This window comes from Cebus imitator, unplaced genomic scaffold, assembly GCF_001604975.1.
Source record: "Cebus imitator isolate Cc_AM_T3 unplaced genomic scaffold, Cebus_imitator-1.0 Scaffold150, whole genome shotgun sequence".
Taxonomy (NCBI): Eukaryota; Metazoa; Chordata; class Mammalia; order Primates; family Cebidae; genus Cebus; species Cebus imitator.
Window position 1 is genome coordinate 3,208,414 of NW_016107465.1, and position 22,114 is coordinate 3,230,527.

Consider the following 22,114-nt stretch of genomic DNA (forward strand, 5'->3'; position numbering starts at 1 on the left):
TCCTCAAGTTACAAATATCTATTTATTATTTCTTTATTTTTTTAGACAGGGTCTTGCTCTGTCACCTAGGCTGGAGTACAGTGTTTTGATTGTAACTCACTGCAACCTTGAACTCCTGTGCTGAAGTGATCCTCCTGTCTTGTCCTCCTCACTAGCTGGGACTTGAGGCACACACCACTACACTCAGCTAATTTTTAAATTTTTTTGTGGAGATGGGGTCTTGCTATGTCACCCAGGCTATAGTAGTCTATTTAAGATTGAGGCAGGTCACATAGGCTTAGGCCTGTAATCCTTCCACTTTGAGAGGCTGAGGCAGTAGGATTGCTTGAGGCCAGGAGTTTGAGACCAGACTGGGCAACATAATAAGACCCTGTCTCTACAGTAAGTAAATAAATAATTAAATAAAATTAGCTGGGCATAATGGTGCATGCCTATAGTCCTAGCTACTTGGGAATTTATGGTGGGAAGATAGCTTAAGCCCAGGAGGTAGAGGCTACAGTGGATCGTGATTATGCCACTGCATTCCAGCCTGGGTGACAAAAATTAAAAGTAAAAAATAAAATTGATACCAAGTTAGCTTAAATTGCATGCAAAAACTCTACTTGTTTCCTGTTTGGCCCCCTCCAGTTTATATTACTAATGTCCTAGATTATATTTTTACATATTCTGTACCCATTAGCAAAGAATTTTGTTTTATGCATTTGTCTTTTAACTTATGTAGAAAATAAATAGTAGAGTTATAAACCAAAATTCTAATAACATTTGTTTTATGTTTTTCCATGTGTGTATGTTTACTGGGATTATTATATTTCATTGTTAGCAGAAGCTATGTGCCTGAGATTCTAAGTAGAGAAGTCTGTTGAACTAGACTGGGCCATTTGGATGATTTGTTTCTAAATAGTTTTAGACTGTAGGTAGCCATTTAACTACTTCCTTGTAAAGCACCTTTTGTTTCCTCCCTTACAAATATTCAAACCTTAGGCACGGATCTATTTTAAAATTTAACCAAAGGCTGTCTCATCTAACATCTACCAAATACTTCCAGGAAAGTTGCTACTAGCAAGGCAACAAGAGAAGGCTTCATGCCTAGTTAAAGCCCATGAGGAAGAATAGAGGGAATTAGAGAGACCCTGACCTTTTCTGATATGGTACATGGTGTGGACATTGTTTTTAATACTTACTGTATTTAACATGTAAAAGAGAGAGACCCACACCCTTTTTTGTTGACCTTTACCTCATAGTGACTCTGTTTACTAGCAAACATTGTCCAGGGCCCTAAATCTTACTCTTCTAGAGTTTCTTAGAAAATCAAAACATGCACTGAGAGTCTTGAGGCAGAGGAATGCCTAGAATTTGGTTTGGTTTAAGAGACAGAAGGAAAGCAAATGTGTTCTCTTTTTTTTTTTTTTCCTAATCCAGTTTGAGATATGGTTTGATTTTAGAGAAAAGACTTGTCTTTTCATTCCTTCCTAATTATGTCCTGCTGTTTACTCTTTTCTACTATTTCTTGTAGTTTTTCATTCTGTGATAAAGATTAAAGTTCTGTGTGATTTCTTGTTGTAAGCATATGATTATGAGTTGATTTTTTTTTTAACATAGTTTAAATATTTTTCTTCTTCTTGGTAAGTATGCTATCATCTTGGAAGTTACAGGGTACCAGAAAATGTAGGTGATACTTCTCTGAGGGAAGAAAAGGGCAAGTTTTATAGTTTTATTTTGCTCTCTTAGGACTTGCTCTCTTAGTATGTGATTAGGAAGAGTTTATGTCTTGTGATACAGGGAATGTGTATAGCATAGCAGGAATTAAAATAGCTGATTATAATATCTATAATAATGTAATAAATCTCTATTTATTGATAATGGTTATAGATTGGGACGAGCTTTTTAGTTATTATAATTTAAATACTCACAGGCCAGAAATGACAGTGACTTAGAAAGATGAAATCTGAGCAGTTTTTGGTTTCTATTTTATGATATGTTGTAAGCAGTAAAAAGTGGGTATGATATTATGTCAAATCCTGGAATTCCACAAGTGTCAGGGACATTCCCTTGAAGGTTGAGCTGCATTAAGTTGAAGGCAAATAAAAGGATGCTTGCTATTTGGTAGGTACTATTTTGGTACCCAGCATTTTTAGATTGCACAACTTGCAGATTTTTCAAAAAAGTGAAAATAAGTTTAAGTGCATTAAGTGAACCGATTCATAATGTTTAACAAAGTTAAACTACTATGTTTGTGATTAATTACAAATATTTACGCTATTGGAAATAAAAGAAAGCTTGTAATTTCCTGTAGGACTCCAGTACATTTTTAGAATGATAACATTAGTAATCATTGTGCATACATGAAAAAATAATTTTTAGGGAAAATGCAGGGATAAAAATGGGGAGTGAAAACTTTTCTCTCTCTCTCTGATACCTGTCTTTTTAATTCTTTACCATGTATCTGTAAGCAGAGGAGACTGTCAAGGCAATTAAAAGAATAATAAAGCTCTCTGATGTGGTATTGCTCTGTGGTCTTTGATATATATTCTTGCGAACAAGCTATTTGCGCTGCCAAACCTTATTTTTCTTGTAGGAACCATGTACATATAGGAACTTAAAATAAATAGAGAGTGGGGCCGGGCGAGGTGGCTCACACCTCTAATCCCATCACTTTGGGAGGCTGAGGTGAGTGAATCACCTGGGATCGCGAGTTTGAGACCAGCCTGACCAGCATGAAGAAACCCCGTCTCTACTAAAAATACAAAATTAGCCAGTTGTGGTGGTGCATGCCTGTAATCCCAGCCACTCAGAAGGCTGAGGCAGGAGGCAAGAGAATCGCTTGAACCTGGGAGGTGGAGGTTGCAGTGAGCCGTGATCATGCCGTTACACTCCGGCCTGGGCAACAAGAGTGAAACTCTGTCTCAAATGAATGAATGAATGAGAATGAACAAACAGCAAAAATAGGTTGTCTGCCTCATAGATTGTGAGGACTATTTACAATGATGCATGTAAAGTGCTTTTCCCAATGCCTGTCACATGAGAAACACTTGATAAATAGTAATTGTCAATTGTATACAGCAAACAGTAGAAGGACACTATGTGAAATAAGAACAAAACTCTGAAAAATAATGAGGTTAGCCCATCTAATTAGACTGGTTAATAAGGTAAGATAGATATTAGAATAGAGATTTTTAGTGTTTAAAATCACATTTGATTCAGATAATTTCTTTTTAATTAGTACACTTAAATCAGAATAAGAATTCCTTTATAATTATTTTTATTTTTTTAAAACAGATTCAAGATTTTTGGAAAGTTACCTCTTATTTCTTTACGAATCTCGGATAAAAAACTACAAGGGATTATGGAATTGATTGAAAGCATTCCGAAACCAGAACCTGTAACTGAAGTATCTGCCCCTGTCAAATCATTCCAGGTAATGTTATTTTCAAAATTAATATAGGCATGAACTAAGAAAGTCCACAAATAGTATTTGAAACAATCACTGGAATTTTATGTAAGACAATTTGCAATTTGTTTTGAATAGACATTTAAAAATTGCATTTTAAAAGAGAAATTGAAATGGTAAAAAGTATAAATAGTTAAGAAAGCTGTAAAATGATGTGACTTTCCTAATTTCTGCAGCCTTCAATCCTCCTGAATGGCAACACTGTTAACTATTACTTCTCTAGTTTTTCAAAAAATATTTATGGTATATACTAGTACACACATGCACAAGAACATGCATGTGTGTTTTTATAGTATGTATATGTATACATACATGTATATATTCTATTTTTAAAATGAAATAACTATACTCACTATTCTGAATCTATTCTTTTCACCATTATTATCATATGTGCCTTAGATAAATTTTTATGTTAGCACATACACATCTACCTCATTTGTTTATGGCGATATGGTATTTAATTTTCTGCATATACCATCTTTTGCTTAATATATCTCCTTTTGACAGATATTCACATTGTTATGAGTGTTTACAGTTATGAAAAATACAGCTTTGAACTTTATTTGTAAAGTATATGTATTTGCTTATACTTTACTCATAGGATAAATTCCTAGAAATGGAATTCTTGAGTAAAAGAGAATATGAATTTTGAATTTTGATTATTTTGCCAAAAATATACATATTTTTTTGGACGAAGCCTTGCTCTTTTGCCCAGGCTGGAGTGCAGTGGTGCAATCTTGGCTCACCGCAACCTCAGTCTCCCATGTTGAAGCAATTCTCCCACCTCAGCCTTTCAAGTAGCTGGGACTACAGGTGTGTGCCACCACACTTAACTGGTTTTTGTATTTTTAGTAGAGATGGGGTTTCACAATGTTGGCCAGGCTGGTCTTAAAATCCTGACCTCAAGTGATCTGCCTGCCTTGGGCTCCCAGCATGCTGGGATTACAGGTGTGAACCACTGCAACCACCCAAATTTGCTTAATTTATAGTTTGCTAGCAGTGAATGAATGTTTTTCTCTGCTTTCATTACTGAGTATTAGCAAATGTTAACATTTTATTCTAAGTGAAAAAAATGTTGTCTTCTGGTTTAGATATGCTTTTAAAAAATAAGTAGAACATATTTTTTTAATTTACTATTTTAATTTCTCTTTTTGAAAACTGCTGTTCATGTCTTTTTTCTATTGGGTTATGGTTGTCTAACTAAGGAAATAACCTGCTTGTCATTTAAAATTACTTTTCTTGTCCTCATTTTGTTGTTTCGTTTTTATCTAATACATAAATTTACTTTTGATAGGCAAAAGTGTTTTATTTTTTACATAGTCAATTTTTTATCACGATCTCTAGACTTTGTATTATGTGACTTTTTCTAAGAGAATTTCAGAAAGAAAAATAATATATTCACATATATTGGCATTTCTCTCCATTTTTTGACCCCAAAAGTTTGTGAATGTGAATATATGTGAATACATCTCCCTCCATTTTTGGGGGCAAAAAATGGAGGGAGATGTATTCACATATATTTACATTTCTCTCCATTTTTTGTCCCCCAAATTGGTGGGAAATGTGAGTATATGTGAATATATATTTTTAAATTTTTTTATACAGAGAGTTCTCTATTCATGTTTTAATGAATAAACATGAGTAAATTATTTTTATATTATATTTTAGAAGTAGTTTCGAGTTTGAAACTTATTCATAATGGAGAACATAATCTTATAATAAAGAGGGTTCTTTGTTCATGTTTTCTTTTGAAGTAGTTTCAAACTTGAAACATTGCAAAGTTAGTGTAAATAACTTTTTAAAAATTATTATACTTTAGGCTCTTATATACATGTGTAGAACATGCAGGTTTATTACATAGGTATACACGTGCCATGGTGGTTTGCTGCAGCCGTCAAGCCATAGCCCCCACCTCACGACAGGCCCTAGTGTGTGATGTTCACCTCCTGTGTCCATGTGTTCTCATTGTTCAACTCCCACTAATGAGTGAGAATATGCAGTGTTTGTTTTTCTGTTCTTGTGTTAGTTTGCTGAGAATGATGGTTTCCAACTTCATCTATGTCCCTGCAAAGGACATGAACTCATCCTTTTTAATGGCTACATAGTAATACTCTGTGGTGTATATGTGCCATATTTTCTTTATCCAGTGTATCATTGATGGGCATTTGGGTTGGTTCCAAGTCTTTGCTATTGTGAACAGTGCCACAATAAACATAAATGTGCATGTTTCTTGTAATAGAATGATTTATAATCCTTTGGTTATATGCCCAGTAATGGTATTGCTGGGTTAAATGGTATTTCTGCTTCTAAATCCTTGAGGACTCACCACACTGTCTTCCACAATGGTTGAACTAATTTACACTCCCACCAACAGTGTAAACGTGTTCCTAATTCTCCAGATCCCCTCCAGTATCTGTTGTTCCCTGACTTTTTAATGATCCCTATACTAACTTGCATAAGATGGTATCTCAGGTTTGCATATCTCTAATGACCAGTGATGATGAGCTTTTTTTCATATTGTTGGCTGCGTGTCTTCCTTTGAGAAGTGTCTGTTTAAATCCTTTGCCCGCTTTTTGATGGGTTGTTTTCTTCTTGTGAATTTGTTTAAGTTCTTTGTAGATTCTGGATATTAGCTCTTTGTCAGATGGATAGATTGCAAAAATTTTCTCACATTCTGTAGGTTGCCCGTTCACTCTGATCATAGTTTCTTTTGCTGTGCAGAAGCTCTTCAGTTTATTTAGATCCCATTTGTCAATTTTGGCTTTTGTTGCCATTGCCTTTGGTGTTTTCGTCATGAAGTCTTTGCCCATGTCTGTGTCCTGAATGGTATTGCCTAGGTTTTCTTCTAGGGTTTTTATGGTTTTAGGTCCTAAGTTTAAGTGTTTAATCCATCTTTCGTTAATTTTTGTATAAGGTGTAAAGAAGGGGTCTAGTTTCAGTTTTCTGCATATGGCTGGCCAGTTTTCCCAACACCATTTATTAAATAGGGTATCCTTTCCCCATTGGTTGTTTTTATCAGGCTTGTCAAAGATCAGATGGTTGTAGGTGTGTGGCATTATTTCTGAGGCCTCTGTTCTGTTCCATTGGTCTATATGTCTGTTTTGGTACTAGTACCATGCTGTTTTCATTACTGTAGCCTTGAGTGTAGTTAGAAGTCAGGTAGCAGGATGCCTCCAGCTTTGTTCTTTTTGCTTAGGATTGTCTTGGCTACGCGGGCTCTCTTTTGATTCCATATGAAATTTAAAGTCTTTTTTTCCAGTTCCATGAAGAAGGTCAATGGTAGTTTTATGGGGATAGCATTGAATCTATAAATTACTTTGGGCAGTATGGCCATTTTCACAATATTGATTCTTCCTAACCATGAGCATGGAATGTTTTTCCATTTGTTTGTGTCCTGTTATTTCCTTGAGCAGTGGTTTGTAGTTTTCCTTGAAGATGTCCTTAACATCCCTTGTAAGTTGTATTCCTAGGTATTTTATTCTCTTTGTAGCAATTGTGAAAGGGAGTTCACTCATAATTTGGCTCTCTGTTTGTCTATTATTGGTGTATAGGAATGGTTGTGATTTTTCCTATTGATTTTATTTCCAGAGATTTTTTGCTGAAGTTGCTTATCAGCTTAAGGAGATTTTGGGCTGAGACGATGGGATTTTCTAAATATGCAATCATGTTATCTGCAAACAGAGACAGTTTGACTTCCGCTCTTTCTATTTGAATACACTTTATTTCTTTCTCTTGCCTGATTGCTCTGGCCAGCACTTCCAAAACTGTGTTGAATAGGAGTGGTGAGAGAGGGCATCCTTGTCTTGTGCCGGTTTCCAAAGGGAATGCTTCCAGCTTTTACCCATTCAGTGTGATATTGGCTGTGGGTTTGTCATAAATAGCTCTTATTATTTTGAGATACATTCCATCAGTACCTAGTTTATTGAGTGTTTTTAGCGTGAAGGGGTATTGAATTTTATCAAAAGGCGTTTCTGCATCTATTGAAATAATCATATGGTTTTTGTCATTGGTTCTATTTATGTGATGGATGATGTTTATTAATTTGTGTATGTTTAACTAGCCTTATATCCCAGGGCTGAAGCCGACTTGATCATGATGAATAAGCTTTTTAATGTGCTATTGGATTTGGGTTGCCAGTATTTTATTGAGGATTTTCACATCGATGTTCTTCAGGGATATTGGCCTGAAATTTTCTTTTTTTGTTTTGTTTCTGTCAGGTTTTAGTATCAGAATGATGCTGGACTCATAAAATGAGTTAGGGAGGATTACCTCTTTTTGTATTGTTTGGAATAGTTTCAGAAGGAATGGTACCAGCTCCTCTTTGTACCTCTGGTAGAATTTGGCTGTGAATTCATCTGGTCCTGGGCTTTTATTGGTTGGTAGGTTATTAATTACTGCCTCAATTTCAGAAATCATTGTGGGTCTATTCAGGGATTCAGCTTCTTCCTGGTTTAGTTTTGGGAGGGTGTATGTGTCCAGGAATTTATCCATTTCTTCTAGATTTTCTAGTTTATTTGGGTAGAGGTGTTCATAGTATTCTCTGATGGTAGTTTGTATTTCTGTGGGATCAGTGATGATATCCCTTTTGTTGTTTTTATTGTATCTATTTGGTTCTTTTCTCTTTTCTTCTTTACTAGTCTGGCTAGAGTTCTATCTGTTTTATTAATCTTTTCCAAACACCAGCTCCTGGATTCATTGATTTTTTTGAAGGGTTTTCGTGTGTCTATCTCCTTCACTTCTGCTCTGATCTTAAGTTATTTCTTGTCTTCTGCTAGCTTTTGAATTTGTTTGCTCTTGCTTCTAATTCTTTTAATTGTGATGTTAGGGTGTCAATTTGAGATCTATTCTGGTTTCTCCTGTGGGCATTTAGTACTGTAAATTTCTTTTTAAACACTGCTTTAGCTGTGCCCCAGAGATTCTGGTACATTGTGTCTTTGTTCTCATTGGTTTCACAGAACTTATTTATTTATGTCTTAATTTTGTTATTTATCCAGTAGTCATTCACGAGCAGGTTACTCAGTTGCAATGTAGTTGAATGGTTTTGAGTGAGTTTCTTAATCCTGAGTTCTAATTTGATTGCACTGTGGTCTGAGAGACTGTTATGATTTCCCTCTTTTGCATTTGCTAAGGAGTGTTTTACTTCCAATTATGTGGTCAGTTTTAGAAAAAGTGTGATGTGGTGCTGAGAAGAATGTATATTCTGTTGATTTAGGGTGGAGAGTTCTGTAGATGTCTATTAGCCCTGCATGGTCTAGAGTTGAATTCATGTCCTGAATGTACTTGTTAATTATGTCTCGTTGATCTGTCCAATATTGACAGTGGGGCATTACAGTCTCCCACTATTATTGTGTGGGAGTCTAAGTCTCTTTGTAGGTCTCTAAGAACTTGCTTTATGAATTTGGGTGCTCCTGTATTGGGTGCATATATATACAGGATAGTTAGCTCTTCTTGTTGCATTGATCTCTTTACCATTATGTAATGTCCTTCTTTATCTTTTTTGATCTTTGTTGGTTTAAAGTCTGTTTTATCAGAGACTAGGATTGCAATCTCTGTTTTTTTTTTTTTGGCTTGGTAAATATTCCTCCATCCCTTTATTTTTGCCTATGTGTGTCTTTGCATTGAGATGGGTCTCCTGAATACAGCACAGCGATGGGTCCTGACTCTATCCAATTTGCCAGTCTGTATCTTTTAATTGGGGCATTTAGCTTGTTTACATTTAAGGTTAATATTGTTATGTGTGAATTTGATCCTGCCATTTTGATGCTAGCTGTTTATTTTGCCTATTAGTTGATGAAGTTTCTTCAGTGTCGATGATTTTTACAATTTGGCATGTTTTTGCAGTGTCTGGTACCAGTTTTTCCTTTCCATATTTAGGGCTTCCTTCAGGAGCTCTTGTAAGGCAGACCTGGTGGTGACAAAATCTCTCAGCATTTGCTTGTCTGTACAGGATTTTGTTTCTCCTTTGCTTATGAAGCTTAGTTTGGCTGGATATGAAATTCTGGGTTGAAATTCTTTTCTTTAAGAATGCTAAGTATTGGCCCCCACTCTCTTCTTTCTGGCTTGTAGGGTTTCTGCAGAGTGATATGTTGTTAGTCTGATGGGTTTCCCTTTTCGGGTAACCCAATCTTTCTCTCTGGCTGCCCTTAACATTTTTCCTTCATTTCAGCCTTGGTGAATCTGATGATTATGTGTCTTGGGGTTGCTCTTGTCAAGGAATATCTTTGTGGTATTCTCTGCATTTCCTGAATTTGAATATTGGCCTGCCTTGCTAGTTCGGGGAAGTCCTCCTGGATAATAACCTGAAGAGTGTTTTCCGTCACTTTCAGGTACACCAATCAAATGTAGATTTGGTCTTTTCACATAGTCCCGTATTTCTTGTAGGCTTTGTTTGTTTCTTTTCATTCTTTTTTCTCTAATCTTGTCTTCATGCTTTATTTCCTTAAGTTGATCATCAGTCTCTGATATCCTTTCTTCCACTTGATTGATTCAGCTATTGATACTTGTGTATGCCTCACGAAGTTCTTGTTCTTTGTATTTCAGCTCCATCAGGTCAATTTATGTTTTTCTCTAAACAGATTATTCTAGTTAGCAATTCCTCTAACCTTTTTCCAAAGTTCTTAGCTTCCTTGCATTGGGTTAGAACATGCTCCTTTAGCTCGATGGAGTTTGTTATTATGCACCTTCTGAAGTCTACTTCTGTCAGTTTGTCAAACTCATTCTCCATCCAGTTTTGTTCCCTTGCTGGCGAGGAATTGTGATCCTTTGGAGGAGAAGAGTTGTTCTGGGTTTTGGAATTTTCAGTCTTTTTGCACTGGTTTTTCCTCACCTTTGTGGATTTATCTACCTTTGGTCTTTGGTGTTGGTGACCTTTGGATGGGGTTTCTGTGTGGAGATCCTTTTTGTTGATGTTGATGCTATTTTTTTCTGTTTATTAGTTTTCCTTCTAACAGGCCCCTCTGCTACATGTCTGCTAGAGTTTGCTGGAGGTCCAATACAGACCCTGTTGGCCTGAGTATCACCAGTGGAGGCTTCTGAACAGCAAAGATTACTGCCTTTCCTTTCTTTGGAAGCTTCGTCCCAGAGTGGCACTTGCCATATGCCAGCTGGAGGTCTCTTATATGAGGTGTCTGTCGACCCCTGCTGGGAGGTGTCTCCCAGTCAGGAGGCATGGGGTCAGGGACCTATTTGAGGAGGCAGTCTGTCCCTTAGTAGAGGTCAAGCACTGTGCTGGGAGATCCACTGCTTCAGAGCAAGCAGGCAGGAACATTTAGTCTGCTGAAGCTGTGTCCACGGCCGCCCCTTCCCCCAGGTGCTGTGTTCCAGGAAGACGAGAGTTTCACCTATAAATCCCTGACTGGGCCGCTGCCTTTCTTTTAGAGATGCCCTGCCCAGAGAGGAGGAATCTAGAGAGGAATCCAGACTTGGCTACAATGGCTTTTCTGAGCTGCAGTGGGCTCTGCCCAGTTCGAACTTTCAGGTGGCTTTGTTTACACTGTGAGGGGAAAACCACTCACTCAAACCTCAGTAATGGTGGACACCCTTCCCCGCACCAAGTTTGAGAGTCCCAGGTTGATTCAGACTGCGGTGCTGCCAGCGAGAATTTCAAGCCAGTGGATCTTAGCTTGCTGGGCTCCGTGGGGGTGGGATCTGCCGAGCTACATCACTTGGTTCCCTCTGTCTCTCTGGCATTCCAGGTGCCACCGGAGTATGAAAAAAAAAAATAATAAAACTCCTGCAGCTAGCTCCATGTCTGCCCAAATGGCTGCCCAGTTTTGTGCTTGAAACCCTGGACCCTTGTGGCATAGGCATCTGAGGGAATCTCCTGGTCTGCAGGTTGAGAAGACTGTGGGGAAAAATGTAGTCTCTGGGCTGGATACATCGTTTCTCATGGCACAGTCCCTTACGGCTTCCCTTGGCTGCAGGAGGGAATCTCCTAACCTCTTGCGCTTCTCCGGTGAGGCCAAGCCCCACCCTGCTTCAGTTCGCCCTCTGTGGGCTGCACCTGCTGTCTAACCAGTCCCCATGAGATAAGCCAGCTGCCTCAGCTGGAAATGCAGAAATCACCCATCTGATGTTCGAAGGCAGGAAACATCCAGCACAGGAGAAAGCTGAAGGCTGGCAGACTCAGCCAGTCAAGTTCTTCCATGTTCCTCTGCTTGTTTTAATCCTAGCCATGCTAGCGGCTGTTTAGCTATTGCCGGCCCAGATTGAGGGTGAGTTTGCCTCTCCCAGTCCACTGACTCAAATGTTAATCTCCTTAGTTAATACTCTCATAGACACATCCAGAAACAATACTTTGCATCCTTCAATCCAGTCAGGTTGACACTCACTGTTAACTATCACAACGTTCCAGTTCAGATCTCTTTGAGCATATCCTGCTTTGAGCTCTTTGAACTCCTTGGATTTATGTATGCATGCATTTTATCAAATTTGGGGAAATATTTGGCAGTTATTTCTTCAGGTATTCCTTTTTCCTTCTCTTTTACTTCTTGTTGGAATCTAATGTATTTATTGACCCAGTTGATGGTGTTGCATTGGTTTCTTAGATTGTGTTTACTTTTCTTTATTTTATTTTCATTTTTAATTGACCTATCTTCATTTTTACTGATTCTTCTGCCTACTTAAATTTGAAATGCCATTGAAATTGTCCAGTGAATTTTGCTTTCTGGTATTATATTTTTGAGGTCTAGAGTCTTTTTTCGGTGGCTCATGCGAGGTCAGGTGATCGAGACCATTCTGGCCAACATAGTGAAAACAGGTCTCTACTGAAAATACAAAAAATTAGCTAGGTGTGGTGGCACATGCCTGTAGTCCCAGCTACTCAGGAGACTGAGGCAGGAGAATCACTTGAACCCAGGAGGTGCGGAGTTTACAGTGAGCCAAGATTGTGCCACTGCACTCCAACCTGGGTGACAGAGCAAGACTCTGTCTCAAAAAACTTAAACAAAAAAAAGAAACCTAGAGACCAATATGTTCATTGACATAGATGCAAAAAAATTTAAGAAATGTTATAGCTATAACAGTATGGTATTACAAACATATAATGCCCTGTGACCAAATGGTTTAACCCTAGGAATTTGAAGATGTCATAAATCATTGTTTGCTAACCACATTAATGGAGTAAGGGAAAAAGAGTATATGATTATTTCAATAGAATTGGAAAAAGCATTGACTAAATTCTATCACCATTCATGATAAAAATCTCTCAACAAACTGGGAAAAGAAGGGAACTTCCTCAGCCTGGTAAAGGACATCTAGGAAAATTTATAGGCATTATCATTCTTACTTGGATAAACACTGAATGCTTTTCTTGTAAGATCAAATATATTGCAAGAATGATTTTTCTCATCACTTCCTTACAAATTCTTGCCTCTGCACTAAGTCAAGAAAAATAAAGGTAGAATGGAAAAGAAAAAGTAAAACTACCATTTGCAAATGCTATGATCAATTATGGAGAAAGTACTCAGGAATGTAGAAGAAAATACCATTAATAATAAGAAGCAAGCTTAGTTAGGTTGTAGGGTACAATAAAAATTTAAGTATTGTTTCTAAAAGTGAAATTAAGGAAAAATTCCATTCAGAAGAGCATTTAAAAAGATTACTTTGGAAAAATTTGGCAGAAGTGCAAGACCCATATACCCAAGTCTACAAAACATTTTTTAAAAAGATTAAGGAAAACTTAAATAAATAGAGTCATACATATATTCAAAGATTGGTGGATTTTATTCAGATGGAAATCTCTACAAACTCTGTAGATTTCTCACAGTCTTAGTCAGAATACCAGCACAGTTTGCTTTTGGAAAAGAATAAGCTTATTGTAAAGTGCATCTGGAAGTGCAAAGGACATATAATAGACAAAACAATTTTGGACAATAATTATGTTTGAGGATTTCCAACAGTTGATTTTGTAGGGGAGAAGAGATTTCTCACCCATTGTCGTGTTCATGGTCGAGACTCCTTTAACAAAAGACAGATTAACAAGAGAAAAGCCTACCGTAATAAAAATTTGTGACCTGGAGCCCTCATGAATTAAGACCCAAAGAAACAGGAAAAATTATATATTTTTAAATAATAAGTTGTACAGAATTATGTTTGGATTACAAGAGGATGTTATCTAACGGTAATGAAATGGAGGGAACTTCAGTGGGCCTGTTTGTTGAGATTCTTTTTGGTGTCTCTCTGTGATACTTATTTCCTCCAGGTATAGGAAGTGAATGAGAGTCATATGATCTACTTTGGAGGAAGGTCAGAGAGCTCTTTAGGTTTGCTTCAGAGGAGAAGGGCACAGGAAGGTCAACAAAACCTTCCTGCTTCTGCTGTTTTATCAAATGCCAAGGTACCATCTTTGGGGGCAACATGTCCTGAATCTCATCAGTTTCAAGGCTTACCATATAGCTACTTAAAAAAAGTGTGATAGTGGCTTAAGGATAGATATACAGATAAATAAAGCGGAATAGTGTTCATAAATAATTGTATAATATATACTGGTTGGGCACGGTGGCTCACACCTGTAATCCCAGCACTTTGGGAGGCTGAGGCTGGGAGATCAGTTGAGGCCAGAAGTTCAAGACCAGCCTGGCCAACATGACGAAACCCCATCTCTACTAAAAATATAAAAATTAGCTGGGCGTGCTGGCACACACCTGTAGTCCCAGCTGCTCAGAAGGGTGTGGCACAAGTATCACTTGAACCTGGGAGGCAGAGGTTGCAGTGAACCAAGATTGTGCCACTACATTCCAGCCGGGGTGACAGAAGGAAACTCTATTTCAAAAAAATAATAATTGTACAATTGTATGGTTAATGATGTATTTGATTTATTACAAAGGTGCCAGCCTAGCTTAGTGGGGGAACGATCACCTTTTCAACATATGGTACTGAAACAACTGGATTTCCATGTGGAAAGTAAATCAATTTCAACCCTTATATCATATGTGGAATTTACTTGAAATGAAACATAGACCCAAATATAAAGGCCACAGGTATAGTTTCTGGAACAAAAAATGTAGGAGAAAATGTTTCAGTCCTTGCAGTAGGTGAATATATCTTAGGATATAAAAAGCTCAGATAGGCAGGGCACGATGGCTCAAGCCTGTAATCCCAGCACTTTGGGAGGCCAGGGCAGGCGGATCTTGAGGTCAAGAGATTGAGACCATCCTGGCCAACATAGTGAAACCCGTCTACTAAAAACACAAAAATTAGCAGGGTGTGGTGGTATGTGCCTGTAGTTTCAGCTACTCAGGAGACTGAGGCAGGAGAATCACATAAGCCTGGGAAGGGGTGGTTGCAGTGAGTTGAGGTCATGCTACTGCATTCCAGCTTGGTGACAGAGCAAAGACTCTTGTCTCAAAATAAAATAAAATAAAATAGCAGGAAAGAAAATAAATTGGACTTTATGAAAATTAAATTTTTCTACTCTTTGAAAGACACTGTAAAAAAAAAGGTGAAAAGACAAACCACCTAACCCTCTGCTTGGGAAAAAATTTGCAAAAATATTTTTAATATTTCTAGGCTTGTGTGTAGAATATACGAGAAGACTAACAGCTCAATAGTAAACAACTAGACAGATAACGTTTATTACTCATCAGAAAAATGCAAATCAGGCCAGGCATGGTGGTTCACACCTGTAATCCCCGCGCTTTGAGAGGCAGAGTTGGATGGATCACAAGGACAGGAGTTCAAGAACAGCCTGGCAAAGATGGTGAAACCTTATCTCTACTGAAAACACAAAAATTAGTCAGGCATAGTAGTGGACACCTGTAATCCTAGCTACTCAAGAGGATGAGGCAGACAGTTGCTTGAACCTGGGAGGTGGAGGTTGCGGCAGTGAGCCGAGACAGTGCCACTGCACTGCAGCCTGGGTAACAGAGGGAGACTCCATCTGAAAAAAAAAAAAAAAAAGAAAAGAAGAAAAATGCAAATCAAAGCCACACAGAAATACTACCACACAATGGTTAGAATGGCTAAAAATAAGAAGAATGACAATACCATGGCAAGATATTGACATGACAAAGATTTAAAACTCTCATACATTACTTGTGAAACTTGAAAATAGTGTAATCCTTTGTAATACAGTTTGGTGGTTTTTTAAAAATAAGGTTAAGTATGTACTTACTGTGTGACTAGGGAGTTCTACTCCTAGGTTTTTACTCCAGAGAAATGAAGTCATATGCCCACCAAAAGACTTGAACTAGAATACTTACAGTGGGGTTATTCATAATAGTAAAAAGTTGCATAAAACCTGTAAGGGTTATTGCCGAGTTTAAAATGAGGAAACTGAGACCAGCGTAAGAAAATTAAATGCCAATTTATTTAGCTCCGGGGACGAGGTTCCATGGTCCCAGGGAAAGGGGCCAGGGAAGTTGCGCTTTACTTCTCAGGGCGTGGGTTTTATAGGGAGGGGAGGTAGTTGATTGGCTGCTGGGGAAACAAAGTGGAGGTGGTCTCATTGGTCATGGAGGGACAGGGCACGGACGGGGCAAACCGCCATTGGTAGCCAGGCAGGACTTTTGGTAAGTGGGCTGGTCAGGGACATATGGGGCAAGCTGCCATAGGGCAAGTCTTGGCAGGATTTTTAAATTTTGGTGGGGTCGAGTGCATAGTTTGGTGATGAATGTAGGACTGAGACTGGAATTCGGAGATGGGTGTGGGGAGCCTGCATGGAGAGGGCCAGATGCTGAGTAATGCGTTGGGAATAATGATGTAGTTATCAGGCATGGAGAGGAATAGGTGTGTCCATTTGGCCCCTGGCGAGGCAACCGACCTTACAAAACCCATTTGTCTATCCAGAAGTTAATGGATAAGAAAAAATAGTATTATTCATATAATAGAATACTGCTAAGAAAAACATTACTAATATATGTAGCAGTGATGGGTAGTGATTGAGTGTTGGGGGGAGCTTCCCTCAAAACCCCAGGGTATTTTAGGAACTAGAACACAGGATTACTTGCCAATTCATTTAGGAGCTTAACAAAACTTGTATTCTAAAACCTAACAAATACATTATAAAAGAGGAAAATAATAGCCCTGTTTCACTAATGTAAGATATAAAAATTTCAAAACTTTCAAAGTTGAAATTAAGGTAACATAGTTGTTACTTTTGGGGGGGGATGCTTATTGATTGCAAGGAGCATAAAGGAGGTTTATGAGTTGCTTGTAATGTTTCATACTGGACCTGGGTGGTTGGTAGGTTGAGTATGTTTACTTTCTGAAAATGTATTGAATTTATACTTAGAGTTTATGTACTTCTGTGTAGTAAATTATAACGTACTTCAAAAAAAATGCTGCTGCTGCTTCCCAAAATAACAGAATTTCACAGAAGGGTAAACACAAATAACCAACGAAACTATTTGTGTTTGATATATGTAACCATTATGCATTTGTGAAATTGTAATTAAAACTAGGATGACATGGCCAATAAGACTGATAGAATTTAAAATCTTTGAACACCCTAAGCATTTTGAGGATATGGAGATACAGAAACTGTACTGCTGGTGTTGGTATAATGTCCTGCCACCACTTATGAAAATGCTTTGATAGCGCTCAATAAGGCGAACATATATAATTTCACTCTTTGGAAAAGTCTCACACACAAGCCCTTGTAGGTATATCAAGGATGTTTATAGTAGTGCTACAAGCAAAAGCAAAAATCTATAAGCAACACAAATACTCAGCAACTGTATAGTGGACAAATAAGTAGTGGTTTATTCATCAGTGCAATACAGTATCACAGTAAAATTCAGTAAACTATCAATATGGTTAAAATTTAAACATTGTTTTGTAAAAGAAAAAAGTCACAGGAAAATGTATGTCATATGTTCTACAGTTTGGGAAGAGGCTGGGTAAATGATCTTTTATTTAGATAATCATTTGTAGGAACTGTAGTACAAACAACTAAATAAAAGCAAGATCACGATGAGTGGTAGGGAACATGACAAGGAGGAATGAGATCCGTGAGGAACACATAAAATGCTTCTAGGTCAGGGTATGGTAATGTTTTGTTGCCTGGCGGGGTTGGAAGATTCAGGTGTGTCTTTTATTATTATTTTTTTAAACTGTAAAATTTCTTTTTATATATGCTGTATATCCCCAAAATTTAAAAAAGTAAATTTCCTGAAATACCTTTCAAAGATTAAAAGTAAAACTAATCTCCCCAATTATAGAGGCTTCAAGTATTAGGACTTGTGTGTTCCTCACGATGTCCTGATTTAAAACAACGTTAAGTTAAAATATAAGATCTCTTTCTACTCAAAGCCTGCCATCAAGGACATTATTACAAGAGTTATACAATTTTTATTTAGCCTAAAAATTGTAAAACTACTTCTTTAAAATCTGCACTTTATTTTTCTAATTTAGACCTGATATCTTCTCAGTTAATTCAAATTGAATAGCTTTTGTCAAAGCTGTTGTAAAACTTTGAATAAACATCTTTTGAATAAGCGTTGAATAAACATTTTCGTGCTAATCAACAGCGACTTACTTTTCTTTCAGATTCAAACATCTACTTCTTTGGGAACAACACAGATTTCACAGAAAATAATTCCTCTCTTGGAACTTCCGTCTGTTTCTGAAGATGGTAAAATGAAACTGCTTAAGGACATTTTTCTTATTTTATTAAAATAATTTCTATTTTGTGGCATATATAGAGGAAGGAAAATACCTTTTTCTTTTAACCTCTAGGTTCTTGTTTGAGGCTTTGTTAATGAAAGACAAATTAATATGAGAAAACAAGCAGATTTACTAGCATCATATTTCCTGGGTACATGTAAGAAACTCAGGGATGGTAAACTCAAGGTGGTGATTAAAATTTGGGTTTATATACCAGTTTAGGCTTAAACAAAGGAAAAGAGGTTTTAGGCTTCAGGGTTGAGGTTGCTGGGGAGGCAAGTTATATGGGAAAGCGGCCAAGAAAAGTATAGTAAGCAAGGGTAAAGTTTGTTATACAGATTTGTCATGTTTTCTCCTTTGATGAGAATGTCTTATGATTAAGAGTCATCTTCCCTGTTACAGAAAGGAAGGTACCTTTACAAGGTAGATTTCCTTTGTAAATGTTAATTTCCCTTACAAAAGGGAAATTTATGATCTATCTTCAGAGCTTTTCCTGTGTCTGCAGTTTCTCAAAATAACTGATTAGGTATAACCCTTATGCCAAAAAGACATGTTTTAGAGTGGCATATTTTAGTCTTCTGTAGTCATATAAGAAGTTTCAGGCAATAGCAGATATTTATATATTTTCAGGAAATTTTAACTTAAATTTGTTTAAAATAGCACAATTCCTTAAAGTTGCTTTTGTGGTGGGATTTTTTTGGTATCACGTTGAACTCAAAATGATAAGGACCACTAATAAGCTAATTATCTTTATTTGGCTGTGAGTTAAGAAACTCCACAAAACTTCATAGATGTCTTAATTTGTAATGTGTTTTTTAGTTATTTGGAAAATTTTGCTATAGTATATTTAAAACATTTTTAAAAATATAATGTTTATTAAAGGAAAATCATCTTAATTACCTACATTTACATATAAAAGCTTGTAACAATTTTGATACAAAATATCTGCTTTTTAATGACCATATTAGAAAAAATAGTGTATGTCTATATTTCTAAGACTTAAAAATTGATAAATGTTAAATAACAGAAAGTGCCATGTCGATTCTTGGTTTCTCAGAGTACAATTTTTCTTTTAGTCACCAGAGAGAAGTTGTAAGATCATCTACTTTAACTTCAGTCTTAGTTTCTTAGGGATATATTTCTGATTGCTTCATTTAAACCTCGTTTTAATGGTTTTACTAAGTGATCTAATACTTTTCCAGTTTTTGATCCTTTTTAATGTCAATATATATGTGTGTGTGTATACATATACCTATATTTGTGCATATATACATATACAAAGTAGTGCATGATTTCAGTTTACTTCATTCAAACTCTGCTGCTGATATTGCAGAGTTGATACCTAAGTCTTGTTATACCATCCAGGTAGAGTGAGCATGTTAGCACATTACTTTGAGTATTCATGTGTGTGTAATCATGGGCATTGGCATTTCCTATAAAATTTAAGCAATTTTAAAATAGACTGATGATTTCAAAAGATGGCCTTCTTAAGCTAGAGATTACATTTAATTTTCCATGCTGCTTTATCTCCAAAAATGTTATTCAAAAGTACAGTATCTCTTTAAAATTGACAATAAAAAAGTACAGTAGTATCTGTATTATTTTCTATTTATTTTGGTTCTCATTTTTATGTTTGATATTTAAAAGACAGCCTGAGTGTTTTAGTGTTCATATTTATTTCAGAAAAATATTAAAATGCTATTAAATTGATAATTTTTATTATTAGCTTAAATAATGTTCTGTGAAATTTAGACTCAGAGGAGGAATTTTTTGATGCACCGTGTAGTCCCTTGGAAGAACCTCTTCAGTTTCCAACTGGAGTTAAATGTATTCGAACCAGAAAGTTACAAAAGCCGGATTGTTCAGTAAATATGACAACATTTAAAATACGATTTGAAGTACCAAAGGTAGGTACTGTGGTAAAATTAACATGGCTTAAATTGTTTGCTATTTCTGCTGTCTACAGCTTACGAAATAGTCTTATTGTTAAGCACTATCCTTTCATCCGACTATCTTTTTCACCCTAATTAATCTAAATCCAGACTTGCTGTGTGATTCCTCTTCACTCCTTTTTTGTTTGTTTTGAAGGATGAATTTGCTTAGTCAAGAGTGAGGGGTTTAAATGATATATTGTGGGTATTCAATACATGTTTTTGTGAAAACAGTTATTTATGTAGTGTGTGTATTGTATGTCTGTGTGGGTATAAAATCTCTTCTAAATTTTAAATAATAATATATCAATTATATGCCTACCTCATATATTCACATGTAACCCTATGCACATAAACATGTTTTTGTTTTATGTAGTGGGAGTTTCTTTTTTCTTTCTTTTCCAGGTTTTGATTGAGTTTTATCACCTTGTTGGAGATTGTGAACTACCTGTGGTAGAAATTTTTGTTTTAGGATTGGGCACAGAAATTGAGATTAGAACATATGATTTGAAAGCAAATGCCTTTTTGAAAGAGTTCTGCTTAAAATGCCCAGAATACTTGGGTAAGAATCTCTATTTTTAAAAATAAATAAATTTCATTGTTTGACTACCTGCTAGAGAGTTTTCAGTTCTTTAGGCTCTGAATCAGTACATTTGCCAAAATATTCTCAGAGAAGCATTCCATTTTGAGTTAATCTTTAACTTTTATAGTTGGTAATCTGGAGGGTACACCAGAGATAAAATGAAGATAATTTTATTCATTATGGAAAATCAGATGGTAATGGTTGAATTTTAAATCTACTTGAGTATTGGAACACTGAATTAGTTTCCTATTGTTGCTATAACAGTTTACCACAAACTTAGTGTTTAAAAACAACACAAATTTGTTATCTTAAAGTTCTGTAGGGCAGAAGTCTGACACCAGTCTCACTGGGCAAAATTCAAGTTGGCGGTAAGACTCCTTTTTGGAGGCTGTAGAGGAGGGTACATTTCATTGTTCAGTCAGGTGTTGGCAAAATTCGTTTACTTATGGTTTAGGTCTGTGTTTCCTTGTTGCCTGTTAGTGGATAGCTGCCCTTAGGCCTGTGTTGTTTTTTTTTTTTCTTTTCTCCACCCCCACCTCCACAGCAGTAATAGAAAGGCCTCTGTTGCTTTTTGCACATAGCTGCTAACCACTACAAGACATCAGATCCTCCTCATATCTCTAACCTCTTGCCTTTTGCTTCTACTCTTAAAAACTCTAGTGATTAGACTGGACACACCTTGATAATCCAGGATAAATTCCCCTTAACCTTAACCTTAATCACATCCTCCACGTCCCTTTTGCCATATGAGATAACATATCAGATTTTGGGGGATTAGAGTGTAGGTGTCTTTGTTGGGGGCAGAAGGCAGTATTCTGCCTACTGCAAACCTTTTGTGTTCCGGAAGCATAATGGATACATGATCCCTAAGAAAATGCGCTGTTTCCTATGTTAGGTAATTAGGAGGATATTATTTATATTTCTTCATTTATTTATTTTTTTATTTTTCCTTGAAAGATAATTGTGGATCGTAGAAGGAATTATTAGGATACCAGTTTCATTTTGTTAAACTCCTTTGTAGCATAATAATATTATGTATGAGCAGAGGTGGAATTAAAATTTTTTAAATAGACTTCATTTTTTAGAGCAGTTTTAGATTCATGGCACAGTTGAGCAGAATGTACAGAAATTTCCCATATACTCCTGGTACCCACACCTGTGTAGCCTTTTTCATTATCAACATCCTCCACCAGAGTGGTACATTTGTTACAATTGATGAACCTACATTGACACATCATTGTCACCAAGAGTCCACAATTTACATTAAGGTTTACTGTTGCTGTTATACTTTATGTTTGGACATGTATAATGACATGCATCTACCATTATATTCTAATATGGAGTAGTTTCACTGCCCTAAAAATCCTCTGTGCGCCACCTATTTGTCCCTCCCTCCCACTTAAACCCTGACAATTGCTGGTCCTTTTACTGTCTCCATAGTTTTTCCAACATGTCACATAATTGGAATCATACAATATATATCTTTTTCAGATTGACGTCTTTCACTTAGTAATATATACTCAAGTTACCTCCATGTGTTTTCATAAG

The 22,114-nt window shown here is 36.6% G+C and overlaps 1 protein-coding gene across 3 annotated transcripts in view; it reads left to right on the forward strand.

Annotated features, from left to right (window-relative positions):
- Window positions 1-22,114, forward strand: part of VPS13A (vacuolar protein sorting 13 homolog A) — a 239,033-nt gene that overhangs the window by 74,195 nt on the left and 142,724 nt on the right. For all 3 annotated transcript variants that reach the window (XM_017543278.2, XM_017543280.2, XM_017543281.2), the window contains exons 23-26: window positions 3,277-3,415; window positions 17,936-18,020; window positions 19,805-19,959; window positions 20,389-20,545. In XM_017543278.2, coding sequence (XP_017398767.1) covers window positions 3,277-3,415; window positions 17,936-18,020; window positions 19,805-19,959; window positions 20,389-20,545 — 536 coding nt within the window. The remainder of the gene's footprint in view (window positions 1-3,276; window positions 3,416-17,935; window positions 18,021-19,804; window positions 19,960-20,388; window positions 20,546-22,114) is intronic.